This window comes from Globicephala melas, chromosome 13 (assembly GCF_963455315.2).
Source record: "Globicephala melas chromosome 13, mGloMel1.2, whole genome shotgun sequence".
In the NCBI taxonomy this organism is placed as follows: Eukaryota; Metazoa; Chordata; class Mammalia; order Artiodactyla; family Delphinidae; genus Globicephala; species Globicephala melas.
In genome coordinates, this window is record NC_083326.1 from 83,168,358 (window position 1) to 83,190,922 (window position 22,565).

Here is a 22,565-nt window from a genome sequence, read left to right on the forward strand (position 1 = left end):
AAGCTGCCCAGCTGTGTAGACTGGGGTATCACCACAGAATCACCATCACTATCTCAAGTGGACACCCAACGCTGGCTGCCAACACATCTTCCCGTAATTAAGGAGCTCCGATTCCCCAATATGACTATCTGACACCCTCTCCACTCTCCTCAAACCTCTCGCCCCAGCCTTGACTGTCAGGTGATAACCTTGCATCACACTCCAGAGAGAAAATAGAAACCACGGGACAGGAACTCCTGTCTTCCTCTCTCTGCTTCCTTTCACAACCAAACTTTTTAAGAGTTGCCTCTTTTATCTGTCAGTATTTTCATTTCAGCTCCCAGTCACTCCTTTTCCCCTCAATTTTTAAATTAAGAATCATTTCAAACATTCTTAGAAAATTACAAAGAGTACTATAACAAGCACTTGCCCATACTTAGTTTTAATAAATGCTAACATCTTTACCATATGTGTTTTTAATTGTAAGACATAAATAGCATATATATGGTTGTTTGCATTTTTAAAATTACATAAAGGGCATAATGTATGCATCCTTTTAATGCTGCTTTTTCTACTCAACATTATGTTTGAGACTTACCCATGTTAATATCTACAGCTCTACCATTTTAATAGTTTATCCACAGTATGACTGCATCACAAGTCATTTATCCTTCCTCCTGTTGGTGGATGTTTAGTTTCTAATGTATCCCCTTTCAACAATGCTCTATTGAACATGTGTCAGAATTTCTCCAAGGTAAACACCTTAAACTAGAACTGTGGAATTTGGGGTGTGCTCACCTCCAGTCTTACTGGATACTGACAAATCACCCTCCAGATGCACTGTACCAATTTTCAGTCAAACCAGTAGTTTGAGAGTTCCTGTTTCTTCATATCTTTGTGAAATTTTACAATGACTGGCCTGTCTGATGGTGTGAGTGGTATCCCATTACTGTTTTCATTTGCAACTTTCTGATTATTAGAAATGAGCATCTTTTCATTTTCATTAGCCATTTAGGTTTCTTTTTCTGTGAACAGCTTGTTCATATTTTTTATCACTTTTTTATTGAGGATGTTCTCTTTTTTTTTTGATTTGTAGTCCTTTATATTCTGGATACTAACCCTTTATTGGTTCCTGTTCACTTAAAAAATGTAGGACTTCCCTGGTGGCGCAGTGGTTAAGAATCCGCCTGCCAATGCAGGGAACACGGGTTCAAGCCCTGATCCGGGAAGATCCCACATGCCACAGAGCAACTAAGCCCGTGCGCCACAACTACTGAGCCTGCACTCTAGAGGTCTCTCGCCTAGAGCTCATGCTCCGCAACGAGAAGCCACTGCAATGAGAAGCTCGCACACCACAACGAAGCGTAGCCCCTGCTCGCCACGACTAGAGAAAGCCTGCGTGTAGCAACGAAGACCCAACGCAGCTAAAAATAAATAAATAAAAATTTTTTTAAAATGTAAAATAGTTCAAGCATGAAGACATCCAGATGATACTCAGGCACCAACCAACCCGCTTTATAAAATCTTGATTCTCTGCCGTATATCCTTTAGAATCCTACGGAGCGGAACAATACAGATACAACTGAAGTCCCCTGTGTACCTTTCCAACCTCATTCTTCCCAAAAGCAACCGTTCATGCTAATTTGTGCTCAGCATCCCCGTGAGTGCTTTTACACCTTTACTCCACCTGTATGACCCGTAAGATCTGCAGAGCTGATGTACATGCTAAAGTCGATATACCTAGTACCCAATTTCTTCTGCAACTAGTTTTTTGTTGTGTTCAATATTATGTTCTTAAGAGTAAACCATGTTGACAGGCTAGTTATGGGGTTGGCAACTGTGAGTAAAGAGCCAGACGATAAATATTTTAGGTATTATGGGCCAGATAGTCTCTGTCACAACTACTCAACTTTGTCACTGCAGCACAAAGCACCTATAGACAATACACAAATGAATAAGCTTAGGTATGTTCCAATAAAACTTTATTTCTGGACACTGAAAGCTGAATTTCATATAGTTTTCAGGTGTCATGAAATATTATTCTTTGATTTTTTTTCCCAAACATTTAAAAACAAAAACCATTCTTTGCTCACAGGCCTTACAAAAACAGGTGGTATGGGAATTCCCTGGCAGTCCAGTGGTTAGGACTCCGCGATTTCACTGCCGTGGGCCCAGGTTCAACCCCTGGTCAGGGAACTAAGATCCTGCAAGCCGTGCAGCCCAGAGCAAAAAAAAAAAAAACACAACACAGGCAGTAGGCTAGATTTGGCTGGGGAGCTGTAGTTTGCCAACCACCAATCTAGTCTGTGCACTGTCATGTTGAGCAGTATTATGCATAAATGTATCACAATATACTGACATTCAGGCTGTTAGACATCTAGGTTGTGTCCATTCACTCTTCAATACATTCACCACTGCCTTCCGCTTCGGTCACTCCGTGCCAACTGCTCTCCAGGTCATCAGGAACCTCCAGCTTTCAAATCCAACAGACCCCCATTCCTCATCTCACTGGCTCTCTTAACAGCTGCTTCAGTCTTTCTCAGGTTCCTTTGCCAGCTCCTTCTCTACCCAACACCAAAACACTGGGCTTCTTCAGAGCTTTGTCCTGGGCTTGCTTCTCACTAAACAGACGCATCCATCCAATAGCTTTAAGCCCTATCTAGAAAGACGACTCCAATATTTATAACTCCAGCCTCATTTCTGCACTCCAAACGGAAATTTATCAGCACCTGCTTGATTTCCACTTGGAATTTACATGAATCTCAAACGAAGATCTTCAAGACGTGAATTCTGATCTTTACCCCATGGTCTGCTCTTCCCATCTCCTCCCTGCTTCAATGCCACACCTTTAGCTGCTCAAGACAGAAACAAAGGACTCACCTGCCGCCTCCCTTTCTTACCTTGCCATCCAATTCATCCAGAATCTTCTCAAATCCTTCTCGTCTGTCCATTTCTATGGCCACCACCCAGCTAGCACCATCTCTCTCCTAGTCCTGCAATAGCCTAATTAGTCTCTCTGCTTCTACTCTTTTCCCCTCCTCGTGGCAGGTGCATTAAAAAAATAGAAATCAGGGGACACAATTTTACTATATAAAACCCGGGCTTCCCTGGTGGCGCAGTGTTTGAGAGTCCTCCTGCCGATGCAGGGGACACGGGTTCGTGCCCCGGTCTGGGAAGATCCCACATGCCGCGGAGTGGCTGGGCCCGTGAGCCATGGCCGCTGAGCCAGCGCGTCCGGAGCCTGTGCTCCGCGACGGGAGAGGCCACATCAGTGAGAGGCCCGCGTGCCACAAAAAAACAAAACAAAACAAAACAAAAACCCGTCAAAGGTGTCCCAATGGACTTACAGTAAAATCCAAACCCTTGACCCTGGCTGAGAAAGCGATGTATGATGGGTCTGTGATTTTATCTGGGGCTCCTTTGTCCCTTGCTGGGAACAGTCAGGCCACATGAGCCTCCTCTGGGTTCTTCAAACATGAGACTAAGCACTTTTCTACCTCAGGACTCAGCAAGAGCCCTGTCTCTGCCTGGAACACCCCTCCCTCCACACCTCCCACCTGAACGACTCTGCATGTCTTCCCTCTCCACTAACGCGTCCCTCCACAGAAAGGCCCCTCCCTGACTCCAACTTTAGCCCTCCTTTTTGTTCAATCTCAAATGTCCAATTTCAGTTATTTACATTATCTTACCTTTCAATAATTCATTATGTCCTACTAATATTAATTAGTAAAGATCCAGAAATGTTTCTCATTTGACAATTACAACTTAGGTTGACATTTGCAAGTTAATCTTTTTCTGATAAAACATCAATATTAGGAAGTTATGACCTACTCATTTAATACTCTTTATTTACATCAAAATCACAATAAAAACAATTCTAATATGAAAAAAACTTACTGTGTAAATGAATCATCAAGATAATGCTCTTAGATTATAACAAAGCTAATTTGGAAAAACTAGAAAGAAAAATCCACACAACCTAATGCAGATCCACCTTCATAATTCTTTCCATTAACACGGGAATAAAATTTCTGGAAGTTTAGGGCTAAAAGACCTTTTGAGATGTTCTAACCCAATGTCCTTGTTTTTACAGATGATAAAACTGAGCTCCAAAAAATGAAGTGATCTGCCTAAGGTCACACGGCTGGGCAGAGTCAAAAACAAATAAAGCATCCCAGTTCTCGTCACTCCCAATCTGACTCTACATTACCTTTCGGCAAATGCCTCTGCACATGAGCTTTCTCAATATCTAACAGTTAGATGTTTTCACGCATCAGGTTCTGTGATGACATTTAACTGTGTCTTCCTCACGATTTAGACAGATGAGTGTCTCAATTCAATTACAGGGTACGCCTATTACTAGCTTTACAGAGAGATTAAACGAAGTAACTTACTTGGCACGTGAGGGTCTCATAGGAGTTTTAGAATTATGACGAAGACTTAACATATTTTCATGCTCTACTTGCTTGACCTGAGCTTCAAGTTTTGAAATTGTTCTAATTCAAAAGCAATAAGATAAATTAAGTACATTTCAACAAACTTAAAATACAGCTCAACTACAAATTACTTATTTAACAGATACTTCTAGGAAAGGGGTGACAAAAGAGCTGCACATGCATAAACCTTCTTCATAGTAAAAAGCCACATTACACTTTAAAAAGCTGAAAAAAATCAGGGAGAATAAATAGGAAGGCAAATAGAAGAAACTCTACAAAGGAGCATTTCATACGCTACAACTGAAGGAAAAGGGAACAACACATACACTTAATACAGAAAGTAAAAAAAAAAATTTAGAAATTTTACTACAGATAAAAACACAGTATAAATTAAATAAAAATAAAATAAATTCAGCAATCAAATAAATTGCAATTCTAACATGCTTAATTCTAATAGGTATGTATTCATATGACATATACACGGGTAAGGCTCTCACAAAAGAGGAAGCAGGCTTACCATCCGAAGCAGAGCTATTAAAAAGAACTTCCTGTTCTGAACAACTCTCAACCTATAGGCAGCTCATCTGATTTGTGCTGTGTTCAGAATAAAAGCTTATCTTCAAGCTTACCAAGAGAAAATAAGCACTGTGACCAGTTAATTGTTTTGTGGATATCTTGGCATTCTTTCTGTCTTTTAAAACTTTGAATACGTCTCCATCTCATCTTTTAAACTTAAATTCTTACCTACTCTGTCGCAAGGAAGGTTTGAGGGAGAAAGCTCTAACAGAGCTAATGCTTATACCAAACGGATAACAAACGATCCCTAGAATTGAATGCTTCACAGAAAAGACTTGAGCAGACAAGAAAGCTAGACTGTTCCTGTTCTTCCCTATGAGAAGTCCTTAAGAGTGCAATAAAATCTCTAAGTCAGGGACAACACTTTTCTCCAAATAAAACTACAAAAATATACACTAAAGCCAATTAGAAATATCTAATCATTTGCCATAGGGACAACTTAATGACTGTTCCTTCCCTAAGTAAGCAAATCAGATCATGAATACAGTCCTCAAACCAGGTCTTTAAGAAAGTAGATAACCACAAAATTGGTGTGAATGCTATTTTCTTTTTGGAGCACAAAGATAATTCAGTGAATTAGACTACTTCTTAAAATTCTTTTCAACGATTTAATATCACTTAGGTTTTACCTATGCTAAGTAAATACATAATGTTTGGGGACCTGCACACCTTTCAGGCACAGCCACCAATATATTGTAATCATTTAAAACTCTTTGGCTAAAATCAAATGTATTTCCAGGTGAAGGGAAGATGAGGATTAAAATCTAATCTCAAAGTGCTTAAAAATCCCCAAGAAAAGCTTTTTTCATCACTTTTAATATAGACACATATTTAAGGCCTGAAAGAACAGTTAGCGGTATTTGCTTATTAGTAAGACAATATGTTTTACCTTTTCAAATCAGAAATCTGAGTGTGTGCATCAAGCAATTTGTTCTCAGTTTTATTTAATGTATCCTATGAAAATAAAGGAAAAATTCAGATAACTGAAGATAGATATTCAGATGTATTCCTTTTATTTTAAAATGCATAATATAAAAAACTAATCTAAGACTACACCAGAGAGCTACAAAGAAAATTATGCAGATACTCAGCAAGTATGGCATCAGCCACAGAGCCAATATACATGATTCAAGGGAAAAAATGAAGAGCAAAATACTGGTTTATACAAATAGCTGTGTGTCAGCCCCCTGTTTAATAAGCAAAGCCTATTATGCTTTGCTTGATTAGAAACAGTGTTAAAATGGACATATTTTAAACACAAACTTGACTAAAACCTCAGTAAATGGCAAAGCGAATACCTGCAATGATGAGATTTCAGATATAACAATTGGCCCCTGAAACCCCAGACATCTTGGCTACCTAGCTATGCAGGCCTTTTCACTAACCTTGAATAATCACAACCCTGCATTTTATGCAACAGAACTACTTGGACCCCACTTACTTATTGTGGGGTTTCAATGAATTCAAATACGTAGATCCCAAACAAAGTTTTAATTAAGAATTTAAACATAATTAACTCAACCCCACAAAAAGCTAATGTTTTGAAAAACAAAACCTTATATTTAAATAGTATTAAATAATTATTTGCATTTGTATGGTATTTTATCCTCTTCTAAAAATTTCATCTCATCTCAAATGCAATAGCCATTCAATAAATATTTGTTAAATTAACAAATTTGTGAGTTAAATGGGCAGATATTTGAAAATAAGGAAACTGACACGAGAGGATAAGTGAGCGGTCTAGTTCAAATAGCCAGATGGGGACAGAGGAGGGGAAGAGAAAGGGAGAAAGGGTCAGATCTCTCGACTTCCAAACTAATGCTTTTGCCCCGACAGGAAGTTCAGAACATGAATGATCAACTGTTACCTTTACTCTTTCGTGTTCTTTTCCAAGGGACTCATACTCTCCTAAAAGCTACAAGGAAAAACAAAGAATTGCACCACAAAATTAAATATTATAATATCAACAGAGGGACAGTCTGTAAAATAACTGCCCTTACTCTTCAAAGCTGCCAGTGTCATGAAAGAAAAAGGTTAACACATTGTTTCAGATTAAAGGCAACTAAAGAGATAAGTGAATAGATCCTGGACTGGGGAAAAAGGTGACATAAAGGAACAATCTGGATATGGACTGCATCAGTATTAGATTTATTTGGATAATTTTTCTGTGACTATGGATGTATTTCTTAGGAAACACATACCAGAAGTATATAAGTACAGGGGCTCAACATCTACAACTTACTCTCAAATGGTTCAAGAAAAAAAAAAAATATATATATATATATATATGTGTATGTGTGTGAAAAAATATATATATATGTGATATGATAAAGCAAATATGGCAAAATGTTAACTGGTGATCCTAGGATATAGGAGTATGACAGTTCTTGCAAGTTCTCTGTAAATTTGAATTTATTTCAAAATAGAAAGTAAAACCATTTATTTCAGTCAATGCCCTTTAAGTAAAGCAGTATTTGAAAAGATTAAAATGTATTTGCATTGTTCTCTTTGGAACTGTTGCACACTACCTTTTGTTAAGTTAGTTCCACAGAGTAAAGGTACAATCCCCAAAGTCTAATATAATTAGGTAATTTATTTAAAAATACATAAGTGAGACTTCTGGTGAAAGAAGAGAGATTCATCACAGGATTTTCTTTTTATCCAGAGATCCCACTAAATTAACAATGAAGAAATTAAAGAGAAAACAAAGGAGGTAACAGCAACGAGCGAGAGATTTCAATGAAGATGCAACAAGGCTACAACTTCCAGAGTCTGAATAAAGGATGCTAATGGCAAGTAGGTTGATCTCTTCATAACCCTGAGAGGCTCACAACTTGAACCCCAGGTTCAGTGGGGGGCAGGGTTGAAGCACAGGGCTGACCACAGGAAACTGGTTCAAAGTCCTGGGTTAGAGCCCAGGGCCTTTTCTCAACCCATACAGCAGTGGACTGTTCAGCCAGGCAATAGGGCATAGAAGACATGACTGTGAGAGAAAAATGCAACTTTGGAAACACAAGTATGATAGCAGGGTGTGAGGGGGAGGCAAAGAGATAAAGAGAGAATGACTAAGGAAAAGTCTTCAAAAGAAAAAAAACCCACTTGACTCTCCCCCCTCCCTCACTGCCACCAGAGCCTGGCTGATAGGTTCCAGACAAGAAACCGGAAGACTTTTCTTTGGGAAAACTGAACAACCCCAGAAAAAAAGACATATTTACACCTGGAGGTTCCCTAACCAAACGCCTGGTGCATCACTTACAACTGCTTGTAAGTGAAGGTACCAGGAAGTAAGTCCCATCTGTGCACACAGAGTCTCCAAATAGCTTTTTACTGCCTCCCTCTTAACTGTGAACCTACCAAAGAACCAACATTTGAACAAAAAAATTCTATATGAAACAGACTTCAAATCAAAATGAAAGGTTAACTTAGAAGAAATAATGAACCAAAACTAAAGGAAAGTATCAAAAGAAAGCTATTATTGGGACCTCCTTGGTGGTCCAGTGGTAAAGAATCCGCCTTACAATGCAGGGGATGTGGGTTCGATCCCTGGTCAGGGAACTAAGGTCCCACATGCCACGGGGCAACTAAGCCCACGTGCCACAACTACTGAGCTCACGTGCCTCAACTAGAGCCCACATGCCTCAAACTACAGAGCCCACGTGCTCTGGAACCCAACGCGCCACAACTAGAGAAGAGAAAACCCGCACGCCACAACTAGAGAGAAGCCCATGCACCACAACAAATGATCCCACATGCTTCAACGGAGATCCTGTGTGCCGCAACTAAGACCCAACACAGCCAAAAATAAATAATAAATAAATCTTTAAAAAAAAGAGAAAGCTATTATTAATATCCTCAGAGAAATAACAATGTTATAGTCACAAAACAAGAACAGAAAGCTTTGAAAAACTAGCAATCAGAGAATAAAGAGCTCTTAGAAAGTAACAATGAGAAAAGACATAATTAATACTAAGACTGGAAGATAAAGGACAAAGAGGCCATGATGAACACCAAAACATAAATAAGTCTTAGAGAATCAACCCATGCAATACAACATCTACTCATAAAAGTTCCAGAGAAAGAGAAGAGAGAGAGGCAGGAAATTAATAGAGAAATAACATCAGCATTTGTAGAACTAAAAGACATTAATTTCCAGATTGGAAGAACCTATGCTCCAAACACTGTTATGGACTATCAGAATACCAGGGATAAAAAGAAGATGCTAGAAAGCTTGCAGAAGGCTAGTCATGAAAGGCACTGTGGCTGTCAGGAAGCTCTTTCAGGACGCCTGTCCTTAGTACTCAGCCATTATGCTGCAAAGAAGCCCAAATGAGGCCACATGGAAGGAAACATGGAAAGAACTGCAGGCTTAGTTGACAGCCATCATCAAAGGCCCCAGCTTCTGAGTTTCCAGCTAAGGCCCCGATAATGCTGGGCCAAGATAAGCTGTCCCTGTTAAGCCCAGTCCAAGTTCCTAGACCACCGAGCCCATGAGCAGAGTATGTCCAGTTTGGGGGTCATTTGTTTTGCAGCTCTGGTAACTGCAACAATACCCTAGAGGTACTTGCACACGTTGGCACAGGATGTGTATATAGGAATGGTCATGGCAGTGCTGCTCATAACAGCAACAAAAAGAAACTGGAAGCAGGAAAATGGATAAATAAATTGTGGAATATTCACACAATGGAATATGACACAGGGATGAAAACAAGTGAATTAGTGCTGTATGTATCAGCTTGGATAAGTCTTACAAAGGAAAAAAAGTTTCAGAACAGTAAATACAGTATGATAGCATTTATGGTTTTAAGATATGGCAAACAAACAACACTGACTAAGCAAACATACAAACATGATGATACAAAGACAGACATGGGAATGACATTCACACCATTCAGACCAATTACTTCTAAGAAGGCAGAGGTGATCAGAAAAGGTACGTGGAGGGCCTCCACGGCATCTACAGTATTTTAATTCTTAAGGTGGGTGGTGGGTCGGTCTACATGTATTTGTTATATTATTCTTTATACCTTTGTATATACCAGAAATATTTCACATACAAATGTTTAAATAAAAAAGAATAAAAACTACATGTATCAACACGGCAAATCTTAGAAACAATGTTGAAAGAAAAACAGGTGGTAGAAGGATACAGTGCAATACAATTCATATATGGTTTACGAACATACGAAACATTACTATATATTATTTAAAACAACGTGCATTTATAGTAGAAGTAAAAAGAACAGAGTGGGGATAACCAAGAGCACATTTAGCATAGCAGGCACCTCTAGGGTGGGAGAGAGAGGCATAGAAGAGTGTCTTTCAACAGTATCTACGGATGGCCAGTATATGGGGATTTAATGCATTACTCTATACCTTTCTGTGTGCTTAAAATATGTGACATGATAAACGTGGAAAAAGTCAGTGTTATCCCTGGAAATATTCATGCAATTTCAGCTGAAAACAACATTCTACCTACCCTTTGTGCTTCACTGCTACTCAAACAATGATGGGTTTTTAATTAAAAACAATGACATCCCAGAAGCAATGAACATACCTAGATCTTAAGTTTCTAAATACCATCTTCCACTTAAAGGAACCAGGGCTCCGGGGAAAAATGACTGACTTAGGGCCGGGGCTAGAAAAGTACAAGATGGGCTGGCTGTGGCAGGAAGTCTAGAATGACGGGAAACTGTCAAAAGGTCACAGAAGCCAGCTTCACACGTACCCCTCAGGCCAAAGCTAAGACAAAGCATCAAAATAATAAACAGAGTAAAAAAGACTACCTCACTGAATAAAATCAGAATCCATGAGTCCACGCTGATAAGCAGAAATAAAGAAGAAAGGAGGACTACTCCCTGCAGTAAAATGGAGAGGGAATCATGGAAATAGAAAAAACACCATTTGGCAGCCGCCACAGTAATTAGTGGTTTCAGGCAAGACACATCAGGACATGCTACAGCTAGTGGGTAACAAGTTTGATGAGAAAAAGGTGATTTGCAGAGCCTTAAATTACCCTCTCATAAGTTACATGTTAACTGCAGTGGGGGAGGGGCAGGATATAACTTTACAGTGGAGACCCCTGGCAAACCCCACCTTCACCAAGTGGCTGGAGTTGACACCCACATAGTTCACACGTGCCTCCTAACAGGAAGTGCTAAGAGGGGCTCCTGTGCATCACGACAACCCAATCTAACTGTGAAGAAACACACACCCAAACTAAGGGCCATTCCACAATGTGCTGGCCAGCGGACTCTCTGCGATGACGGATGCAGTCCCCCCGCGCTGCCCAACACCGCAGCCACTACCTACGTGTGACCGCTGAGCACTTGAAATGTGGCCAGTGCAACTGGGGAACTGAACTGTTTATTTTACTTAATTGTAATCAGTGTAAAGTTAAATAGTCACATGTGCCTAGAGGCTACCATGTTAGAAGGAGTAGTTCTATAAAATAGTCTATGATCTTCAAAGAGTTTTAAGGTTATAAAAGACAGAAAAACTGAGGATCTGCTCTAGGTTAAAGGAGATAAAAGAGATGTGACAACTCAATGCAACATGTAGTCCTGGATCGGACCTCGAACAAGGGAAAAAAAGTTTCTTTTGTTATAAGGAATACTTGTGGTATAATTTGCAAAAAATTGAATGGCATGTATAAATTACTATATTAATGTTAATTTCCTAATTTTGCTATGGTTATATAAAAGACTGCCCTTGTTTTTAAGAAATAGACCTTGAAGTATTTAGAGATAAAGATGCATTATATCTCTAACTTACTCTAAAAAAGTTTGGAAAAAAAATTATTTTTTTTTTTTGAAAAATCTTTAAACTATACGTGGACCGAATGATAAAGCACATATTATAAAATGCTAACTTTCAGAATCTAGGTGAAGGGTATATGAAAATTATTCACACAACTTTTGCAACTTTCTGTAGGTCTGATGTTAAGAAGTACAAGTTTTAAAAACCAGGAGCTCATGTACTCACACACACTAAAATTATACTATTAATGTGTATGAATGAGAACAGTAATAACTGAACCATGTAAAGTTCTAATCAAATATGGCACACGGAATGGAGTGTTCATATGTACTCCCTCCTGAAACTTTACTAAAATGACTATAAAGGAATAAAAAACATAGGGCTTGCTGGTATGTATGATATGCCCAAAATGGTACTTTACCTCTGTGATTTTCCTCCTAATAACCCTAGTCTAATCATGAGAAAAATATTAGACAAATCCCAAGGGACATACTGCAAAATACCTGCCCAGTTCTCCTCAAAACTGTCAAGATCATGAAAAACAGGAAGAGTCTGAGAAACTGTCACAGCCAAGAGGAGCCTAGGAAGACATGAAGACTACATGTAATCTGGTCTCCTAGAGGGAGTCCTGGAGCAGAAAAAGAACATTAGGAAAAAAGGAAATCTGAATAAACTGTGGTGTTTACTTAATAATAATGTATCAATATTGGCTCATTGGGACTTCCCTGGTGGTCCAGTGGGTAAGACTCCCCGATCCCAATGCAGGGGGCCTGGGTTAGATCCCTGGTCGGGGAACTAGATCCTGCATGCTGCCGCAGCTAAGAGTCCGCACGCCTCAACTTAGAAGTCTGCATGTGGCAACTAAGACCCGGAGCAGCCAAAATAAACAAACATGAAAAAAAAAATTGGCTCATTAATTGTGGCCAAGGTATGGTACTAATGCAAGATGCTAATAACAGGGGAAATGGTGGGGGGCATATGGGAACACTCCACTATCTCCTCAATTTTTCTGTAATTCTAACTGTTCTAAAACATAAAGTAGTTTTTAAAACGTAAAGTGTGACTGCAACTATAAAAGTTTTCAGATATGGAAGGCCTCAAAATTTGTCTCTTATGCCTTCTTTTTCTCAGGAGATGTACTCTAGCAAAACAGAGTTAAACCAAGAAAGAAGATACAGAATCCACACAAAAGGACAGATTCAATATGGGAAAGAAGCGAAGACAATTCCCAGGATGATGACAAAGGCAAGTCCTAGAAATCTGTGTATCAGACCTTGAGGGCAATCAGTTCAGACTGAAACAAGGATACTGGGGAGGCGGGAGGAAAGGAAGTGCTATGCATGTTTAAAAACTAAGCAAGCAGATGAAGAGACAAGCCAATTAGTAAGTCTAGGAAAAATAAAAGTTGTAAGAGAAAGGAAATGCAGTCACTGAACACTGCAGCTTAGCTTTGAAAAATATTTGCATAGACATAAGAAACACTGAATTCTGATTCATTTATAAATGATAGTATATCATATTTAAAGTCTAAGACACCACTAACTAGAAATGCTATTTAATATTATTTACTAAAATACTAAGAGGAAAAAGTGCTGCCAATTAAAATATGACACTATAAAGATGCATTCCAATTTCTGAGTTGTTCAAATGTAAAAGAATAAGCTTCGGGCTTCCCTGGTGGCGCAGTGGTTGAGAGTCCGCCTGCCGATGCAGGGGACACGGGTTCGTGCCCCGGTCCGGGAAGATCCCACATGCTGCGGAGCGGCTGGGCCCGTGAGCCATGGCCGCTGAGCCTGCACATCCGGAGCCTGTGCTCCACAACGGGAGAGGCCACAGCAGTGAGAGGCCCGCGTACCGCAAAAAAAAAAAAGAATAAGCTTCTCAGAATCAATTTAATACATCAATCACATTGGAAAGAGGGGGGGAGTGTTTGTTTGGGGAGCAAATGGTATAAGAAAGCTACACTGTGACCTTGCACAGAGGGTAGTCAATATATAATGTCTGAAACTGATGGGGAAAAAAAAAGAGCAATGTAAGTTTGTTACTTAGAAACATGGAGCAAAACTTTAGAAGGAATGGCTAAAAGAGCTGAAAATAATGGCTTCTAGGGTAGAGGACTCCAAGATAGGGAGAGGTGAAGAAGATTGCTGTTTCTCATTTGATATTTGACCATTTAAACCATTGACATGTATTACCTTCAGGAAAATAAATTTTAAAAAACAAAGCAGCAAGAATCAAATCTAAAGCTATCAGGAAGAAAATATCAACAGCCGAAATACTTTCAGATTTTACTTTAAAAAAAAAACAAAACCTAAAACCTAATCCAGTTTCAATGTTATACAAATCTAACTTTTAAGTGAAATTAAATCAAAGTGAAAAATTTTATCAAGCCTGTTGTAAATCTGGTCCGTTGTACCTGCCAGACACACAGATGCTGATTTAAGATAGCTCAAAGGCTGCCCTGCCAGAGACAGAAAGGCGTGGGAGTGACACCATAACTCTGAAAGCCCTGACTTCCTGCTTTAAGATAAGACCCAACTAACTCAATCAGAAAAGTCTACGTATATTTGCAGCTACAGCAAAGTTATGTAAAATGAAAATAAATGTGGAAAAAACCATAATAGCTTGTAAGACTACAATATCTGAAATTACTTTTAGCCAACCACGTCACTGAGTTACTTGTCACTTACATCTTGAAACATTTTATTTTCTTGTTTTAGTCTTGCTTCTTTATCATCTGAGAGTTTGTAAGCATTCTCAAATGCCTCTTCTAAATCCTGAAGTCTAGATTTCAGTCGAAGGATGGTATTGTCTTTTTCTTTATTACTTGTTCTCATTTCCTCAATTCGTTCCTGCAAAATTTTGGAGGCACTGCTGGCTGCACTGAAGCGTTCTCTAAGATCACTCTACAAAACAAAGACAAGGATAATACACTGTTTTTAATAATAATTAAAAAAATAGATGTCTCAATAGCAGCTAATAATCTGTGGACATTAAATATAAAAGAAAAGTAATAAAACAAAACACATAAATGGAAATGAACAAATTTGATATTCTGTTATATCCTGGGATGGAGACTAGAAAGGATTACCCTATAGAATAATACACAGAAAACCACTGTCTGAGGCATTCTGATTCCAGGACTCACCTGTAGATGACTTTAATGAGGAAAAAATAACCATGGCTATTAGAGAAATGATTCCAAAAGCATAGCTGGAATTTGTTGCCCCACATTAATATTTAGAGGGGAAAAAAGCATTTCTTACCCTATTCTCTCACTTACAATGAAAATAAAAGAGAAAATTCAAAACATCGGAAATGTTAATATTCATTCAACAATCATTAATTGCAAATCCACTAGATGGCAGGCACTAGGGTGCTAGAAATATAAGATTAACAAGAGGACTTCCCTGGCGGAGCAGTGGTTAAGAATCACCTGCCACTGTAGGGAACACAGGTTCGAGCCCTGGTCCGGGAAGATCCCACATGCCATGGAGCAACTAAGCCCATGTGCCACAACTACTGAGCCTGCGCTCTAGAGCCACAACTACTGACCCCGTGTGCCACAACTACTGAAGCCCACGTGCCTAGAACCCGTGCTCCACCTCGATGAGAAGCCCACACACCGCAATGAAGAGTAGCCCCTGCTCGCCACAACTAGAGAAAGCCCGTGGGCAGCGAAAGACCCAGCACAGCCAAAAATAGATAAATTAATTAATTAAATTAAAAAAAAAAAAGATCAACAAGAAAGGTCCCTGACTTCATGAAGTTTATAGTTTAGGAGGAGACAAAGATAACTTAAAAAAACATCAAAACTATCCCGGTTTCAGCATCAAAAAACAACAAAAAACAAACAAAAAACCCATCAAAGACAAACAAACAATGTCTAGAATATAACTGGCATTTTGCAGCAAAACACTGTTTGTAAAATTATGCACAGAAGAATAAAACTTGGTAATGCATGGGAAAGAAAAGTTATTTAAGAGGAAAGGTTAAGCATTCCTAGTTATACACCCAAGAAAACTGAAAATGCATCCACATAAAATCTTGAAAATATAAATGTTCGTAGCACTATCATTCATAATAGCCAAAAAGTGAAAATAACCCAAACATCCATCAGCTGATGGATGGATAAACAAAATGCGGTGCATCCATACTACGGAATATTATTCGGCCATAAAGAAGAGTGAAGTCCTGGTCCATGCTACACTATGGATGAACCTTGAAAACCTAATGCTCAGTGAAAGCAGCCAGACACACGAGGTCACATACGGTTTGATTCCGTTGACATCAAATACCCAGAATAGGTAAACCCAGAGAAACAGAAAGCAGAGTAGTGGTTGCTCATGGCCGAGAAGAGCATGTAATGGGGGAGATGGCTAAGAGGTTTGGGGTTTCTTTCTGAGTGAGAGAAAAGTTCTAAAATTAATTGTGGTGGTAGTCGCACAAATTTGTGAATATACTAAAGACCACTGAATTATACACTCTAGAAGGATGAGTTTTATGATATGCAAATTATATCCCAAATAAAAAATAAAAATTTTAGAGGGTAAAAGTTTATAGTATCATATGAAGCCAGCAGCATTCAAAATATAAATGTAACAATAAGACATCCTAAAGGAGAAGACAAGCAACATACAACCAATGTTTTTATAAAACTATTCATTTGTCTCTAAAGTTCAATTAATAAAAAAGCTTAAATTTTTAACATTAAGCCACTAGAACAACAAAAAATAGAGTACTTACTTACCACTTCTCTTTCCAGCAAGTTATTCTTATTTTCAAGTGTTCTCACACGACTAGTAGCTTCATTCAGAGCACTATCTAACTGGCCACATCTAAAAACCATATATTGAAACAAAACAATCAAAGACAAGATCCTTTCTCTTAAAAGTATTATAAAAATCTAACTGATTCTCCAATATATTAGGTAAAACAAATTCTCCAATGTTAACCAAGACTAAGGATGCCATTTTAGTAAAATATATCCAATGAACCTGATATTATAGTATCCAGAAAAAATTAAAAATGATATGAAAATATTCCTAAGAAGTATTTGTACATTCACGTTCATAGCAGCATGAATTCACAATAGCCAAAAGATGGAAGCAACCTAAGTGTCCACCAAGGATGAATGGATATAAACAAAATGCAGTGTGTGTGTGTGTGTGTGGTGTGGTGTGGTGTGGTGTGGTGTGGTGTGGTGTGGTGTGTGCAATGAAGTACTAGTCAATGTTAAAAAGGAAAGAAATTCTGACACATGCTACAACATGGAAGAACCTCAAGGACATTATGCTGAGTGAAATAAACCAGACACAAAAGGACAAACACTGTGATTCCATTTATACAAGGTACCCAGAAGCATCGAATTAATAGCGACAAAGTAGAACGATGGTTGCCAGGGGCTGGAGGGAGGGGGTAATAGGGAGTTATTGTTTAATGGGTATAGAACAACAGTTTTGCGAGAGAAAAAAAGTTCCAGAAATGGATACTGGTGACAGTAGCACAGCAATGTGAATGGACAATGCCAGTGAACTGTAAACTTCAAAATAGTTAAAATGGTAGATTTTGTTATTTTATCACATTAAAAAATAAAAATTAAATATGCAAGATATAGAAAACTGCATAAAATAACTTGATCTATGAAGAAAATATATCTGTATATGCATTATAATTTCTGGAGCGATGCAAAAAATTAAGTCTAGGATGTTAAAACAAAAGATGGGGTAGAAAGACTCCATATAAATCCTTCTGTACTATTTCAAATCAGCATGAATGTTATTCTTTATAAGACTTGTTATTCTTTTAAAGACTTTCTTTGTAAAGTTAATTACCATAGAACCTCAAAATAAGAAAATACATGGAAGAAAAAAAAAAAAAAGAAAATACATGGAAGAATTTGGTCACCATTTTGAATCAGTGTTCAATGATGTGTTGTGAATAAAAGCTAATATTTATTCAGCACTGACTACACACTCAGTCTTTGTTAAGCACTTTGCATTCATCCTCACAATCCTGTGTGTTAGGATTGTCATCATTCCCATTTTACAGATGAAAATACAGAGACAGAGAAGTTAAGCTCCTCCAGAGTCACACTGGGATTCTAAGCCAGGCAGTCTGGCTCCAGAGTCATGCTCCTACCCACGATGCATTAATGCCTTGCAGAAATGAAACACTGATGAAACTGTTCTTGAAACAAAGATCACTAAATAGTCAAGTGTTGCTGTGTTGTTATTTTTCTGTTGTAATTACCTCACTGATTCCGGTATGCCAGAGATCTCATCCCCCAAGTTGCAATTGTGTGACAATATAAGTGTTAATGGTCCCATCTGCAATAGCAGTGGGATTCCCCAATTTGCAATTCTGAAATTTGAAAAAAATTAATGTGTACACTGACAACATAATATTGGTTTTTGTCTTGGGTAAATCGTTTTTCCAGTTCTAAATAACTGCAACTTCTCATTTTGTTTCTACTGTCCTCTGTAACACAGTTTTATATGGTAGGCCAAATCAAGCCCTTTAGGGGTACTGGTAGGAGAAAATAACGCGTTGCTCTTCATTTGCACGCTATCAGTACATTTACTCCACTACCTAGATTGCTGTTGTTACTGTTATAACACGACCACTTATTTAAAACCCTGACTTCCAATTTGCTCCTCCTACATTCTCTCACTGCTCCATGTGCTCTAGCAGCTTCTAGACATAAAGATGTTTTAATTAGCTCCCCTTCTTTGGCACCCTGTCTTTGACCTAACAAGGTCTGCTGGTCGGCTTCTTTCAGATTTCTGTTTTCCAACAGGAAGTACCTGTGGTCATCTGTGCCTTCTTAAAAAAACAAAACGGAACAAAAATAAGAACAAACTTCCCCCAGCCTGGTATCTACTCTTTTCTTTTTGTCCTAGAAAACCTAAAACTGGCCTTTTTTCCTGGCTCTTTTCAAACTACTTCTCTGCCATTGTACCCCCATCGCCACCACCAACAGCAAAATGGAAGCTATAGAAACGATCAGGGGGCTTCCCTGGTGGCGCAGTGATTGAGAGTCCGCCTGCCGATGCAGGCGACGGGTTCGTGCCCCGGTCTGGGAGGATCCCACATGCTGCGGAGCGCCTGGGCCCGTGAGCCATGGCTGCTGAGCCTGCGCGTCCGGAGCCTGTGCTCCACAACGGGAGAGGCCACAACAGTGAGAGGCCCGCGTACCGCAAAAAACAAACAAACAAACAAACAAACAAAAAAAAGAAACGATCAGGATCAAGACAGCATGTTAACTACCACAGCAACCACACACTAGTGTAAAAGCTAGTTTTCCGGACTTCCCTGGTGGCGCAGTGGTTAAGAATCTAACTGCCAATGCAGGGGACATGGGTTCGAGCCCTGGTCCAGGCAGATCCCACATGCCGCACAGCAACTGAGCCCGTGTGCCACAACTACTGAGCCTGTGCTTTGGAGCCCATGAGCCACAACTACTGAGCCCGTGTGCCACAACTACTGAGCCCACGTGCCTGGAGCCCTTGCTCCACAACAAGAAAAGCCACTGCAATGAGAAGGCTGCGCACCGCAACAAAGACCCAACACAGCCAAAGAGATAAATAGATAAATAAAAGCAAGTTTTCCTAGAATTCTCCAAATTAAACTGTTAACTGGATCAGATTTCAGTTCCCTCCTAATCTTTTCTCCAGGGCTTTTGTCTTTTTTTGCCCTAGAGAAGACTTTGCTGTCACCTAGACTCCATCAGTTTTCAATCTGTTTAATACCATTTGTAAAGTATGTTGCAAGTATGCTGTTATTTTTTTGGCCATGCCGCATGGCATGTGGGAACTTAGTTCCCCGACCAAGGATCGAACCCAAGCCACCTGCAGTGGAAGCGTGGAGTCTTAAATTAACCACTGGACAGCCAGGGAAGTCCCTCAAGTACGCTGTTATTAATACTAGTAAAAACATCAAATTTTGTAAATGATTCTCTCTCTCTAAAATAAGTGGAAAGCTATCCCTAGTATAAGACCGTTCTCCCCTGTGTGTCTATGGTTTTTTTGAATGAGATAACTGTTTCCACAGGTTCATGAGTGTCTGGGTTAAAGTTATGCATTTCTGGGTATGAAGAAAGGTTGAGAACTGCCCCAGGACATCAATCATAGACTTATTAGGGAATCCATAGAGCATTAATTCGCCCATAAATGACATTCCTTTACATATGCAAAATCTGCTCAACTATCTCAGTATTTCGCCCACACAAAACAAATGTCCTCATCAATTATCAGTGTTTTGTAAGAGGATGGCTCAAATCTTTATTTTTTGGCTGCACCCTCGGCTTGCAGGATTTTAGTTCCCCAACCAGGGATTGAACCCGGGTCCTAAGCAGGGAGAGCAAGGAGTCCTAACCACTGGACTGCCAGGGAATTCCCTCAAATCTTTAAAAATAATTACTTAGGCAAACATGTTTCTATGTGAAAATTTTCAAATCTAAAGCACACGTTTTCAAAGTGTTTTAACATCATAATATGTTATACTTTGGGGAAAATAATATATCCAAGTTGGAGAAACACTAACTTTACAGTTAAATTATAAGTCTTACCTGTCTACAAGAATTTGATTGGTTTTCTTCCAATCTTCAACTGCAGGAATTTCTTTTGCCTCCAGTTTCTGTTTCAAACTATTTATTTCTGACTCATAATAAGCTCGAAGATCTGCGATGTGTCGAGCATGCTTTTCCTTCAGGTTCTGCCTAACCCTGTTGGTGAGAGGAAAAACCATCATTTAGAAAGCATCTCCTCACTATCTCAATAAGAAAAACCGAGAACATAATGATTCTCATACATAAAAATACAGGCTTTTTCCTTTATACACCCACAGAAAATATAATAGATTAATACACAAGATGACAACTAATAAAGCAAAAAAATAAAAAGACATTCATTTTTAGATGGTCTACCTTATAAACATTATATTATCTTTTTAATTTTTTATACATTACTGAAGTTCAATAAAAACAATTTTCATCATTCAAGCAGACATCATAAAAAACCTATTGACATTATAAGCCATTCACTGAAATACATACTTAGACAATATCACAGGATCTTCCAGGGAAGTCAGTGAAATGCATTCTGGGACACCACTGGCTGTACCTGGAAGCTGGGACTGACTGACTGAGGCAAAAGGTACCAGGCCAGTGTTTTCTTCATCTACACTGTTGACTGAGATGTCGTTACTACCAATAGCATATACTGCAGGAAACGTGGAACTGGTCCTACTTTCATTTTGGAATGCATGATTTTTCCAAGAGTCCACTGGAGACACTTTTGTACTTGAAGGATATCTTGGGAATCCAGATAACTGAGAAGTAACATGACTTGCTTGTGAAAACGAGTCTATGTCAGAGTGACTAGCCATACTAGGTTCTAGAACGGAGTCCGGTGAGAAGGATATTCTGTCATCAAGGGCATTCAAAAAGCCATGTGGCTGAATCCCTGAAATCTGCTGACTTGGCTTCAGGTGTAACGTTGGGTCTAGAGTCAGTACCTAGAAGTAAGACAGACAACAGTAAGCTCTCGCCCTCTGTACTCAGTTTTCGTTTTCAAGTGAGTAGGCTTTAGATCTCCTAGGGAAAAGGAAGCTCAAGATGAGAGTTAAGAGTCATGAGTCATCTTTCATTGCCACTCAGCAGAGTGCTGTCAACTTTACCTCCGGTGGATGATTTGGGTTGGAAGCAGAAGGGAGATTCCTCTCAGGTAACTGCTTGTTTTCCCTCTGTTTTTTATAATAAATATCCTTCAGTGATGGTAGCTTCATCTCATTACTAGTATTAGACTTAAAGATATGAAACAAAATTATTTAAACATTATCAACGAATCAATGATGAAAAAAGTTTACTTTCCTGATATCAAGATCAGCACCATAAAAAGATTTTTGAAAACTTTAAAATAAACTGAGATGCCAGACTGCCAGATTTGTAATAAGAGTTTGGAAGTCATTACCTATTATGAGGCTCCCTCAGAATGAAAAAATTTTCATACCCTCTAACAATAAATATTAAGGGGATAATTTAAACCTAAGATATTTAGCAGCCTAAGAACACTTCCAAAGAATAAAATCCTTGGTAATCTCCTTACTCAAAATAAGAACAAAGTTTCGAGGTAAGAAAAGACTTCATAATGAATGAAGGAAGCAGGGCAAGAAAACTTCTGGCCAGATTAATTTCCTGTGACTCAAAGGGACAGGTGTCAAAAGGTGGAGTTCCCCAGCTCTGTAGTTATATTCGTGTTTAAGAGTTGGCAGACAACAAGAAGTGTTAAGAAAGAAGTTACCCAATCAAAATAAGACCCTTTTTTAATTAGTAAAATAAGAAGATATGGGGACTTCCCTGGTGGCACAGTGGATAGGACTCCTCACTCCCAATGCAAGGGGCCCAGGTTTGATCCCTGGTCGAGGAACTAGATCCCACATGCATGCCGCAACTAAGAGTTTGCATACCACAACTAAGGAGCCCACATGCTGTAACTAAGACCCCACACAACCAAATACATAAATAAATATTTTTTTTAAAAAAAAAGAAGATACAATCCTAACTTCTACAGCTGAAATCAGGGCTTTGCTACACTGGAAGTGTTACAAACCTAAACTCCAAATATTAAAACACTGGGCTTAAATTATTTCAATGTGGGACTTATTGTAGGGCGTGACAGGGGTACCATTTAACCCTGGGCCTCAAATTTAAACTAACGTGGACATTCTCTCAAATGAGATTACAGATTGAGTGAGAGATACATTGAAAGCACTGAAAGAACACATTCGTCCTATAGCTTTAAACTTTTAAACTGTCCC

At 38.9% G+C, this 22,565-nt stretch overlaps 1 protein-coding gene across 10 annotated transcripts in view; it reads right to left on the reverse strand.

Annotated features, from left to right (window-relative positions):
- MPHOSPH9 (M-phase phosphoprotein 9) overlaps positions 1–22,565 on the reverse strand; it is a 54,997-nt gene that overhangs the window by 13,254 nt on the left and 19,178 nt on the right. For 8 of the 10 annotated variants that reach the window (XR_011377929.1, XM_070046924.1, XM_070046922.1 and 5 more), the window contains 8 exons: positions 21,426–21,551; positions 20,803–21,263; positions 20,317–20,472; positions 16,498–16,585; positions 14,438–14,653; positions 6,859–6,906; positions 5,881–5,945; positions 4,374–4,475 (listed from right to left, as the gene is read on the reverse strand). Coding sequence is in view for 9 of the 10 variants with exons in the window: in XM_070046924.1 (XP_069903025.1) it covers positions 4,374–4,475; positions 5,881–5,945; positions 6,859–6,906; positions 14,438–14,653; positions 16,498–16,585; positions 20,317–20,472; positions 20,803–21,263; positions 21,426–21,551 (1,262 nt within the window). In the remaining variant the exon portion in view is untranslated. Of the gene's footprint in view, positions 1–4,373; positions 4,476–5,880; positions 5,946–6,858; positions 6,907–14,437; positions 14,654–16,493; positions 16,586–20,316; positions 20,473–20,802; positions 21,264–21,425; positions 21,552–22,565 lie in introns of those variants that run through there. The other 2 variants (XM_070046923.1, XM_030860121.2) reach the window with 2 other exon arrangements.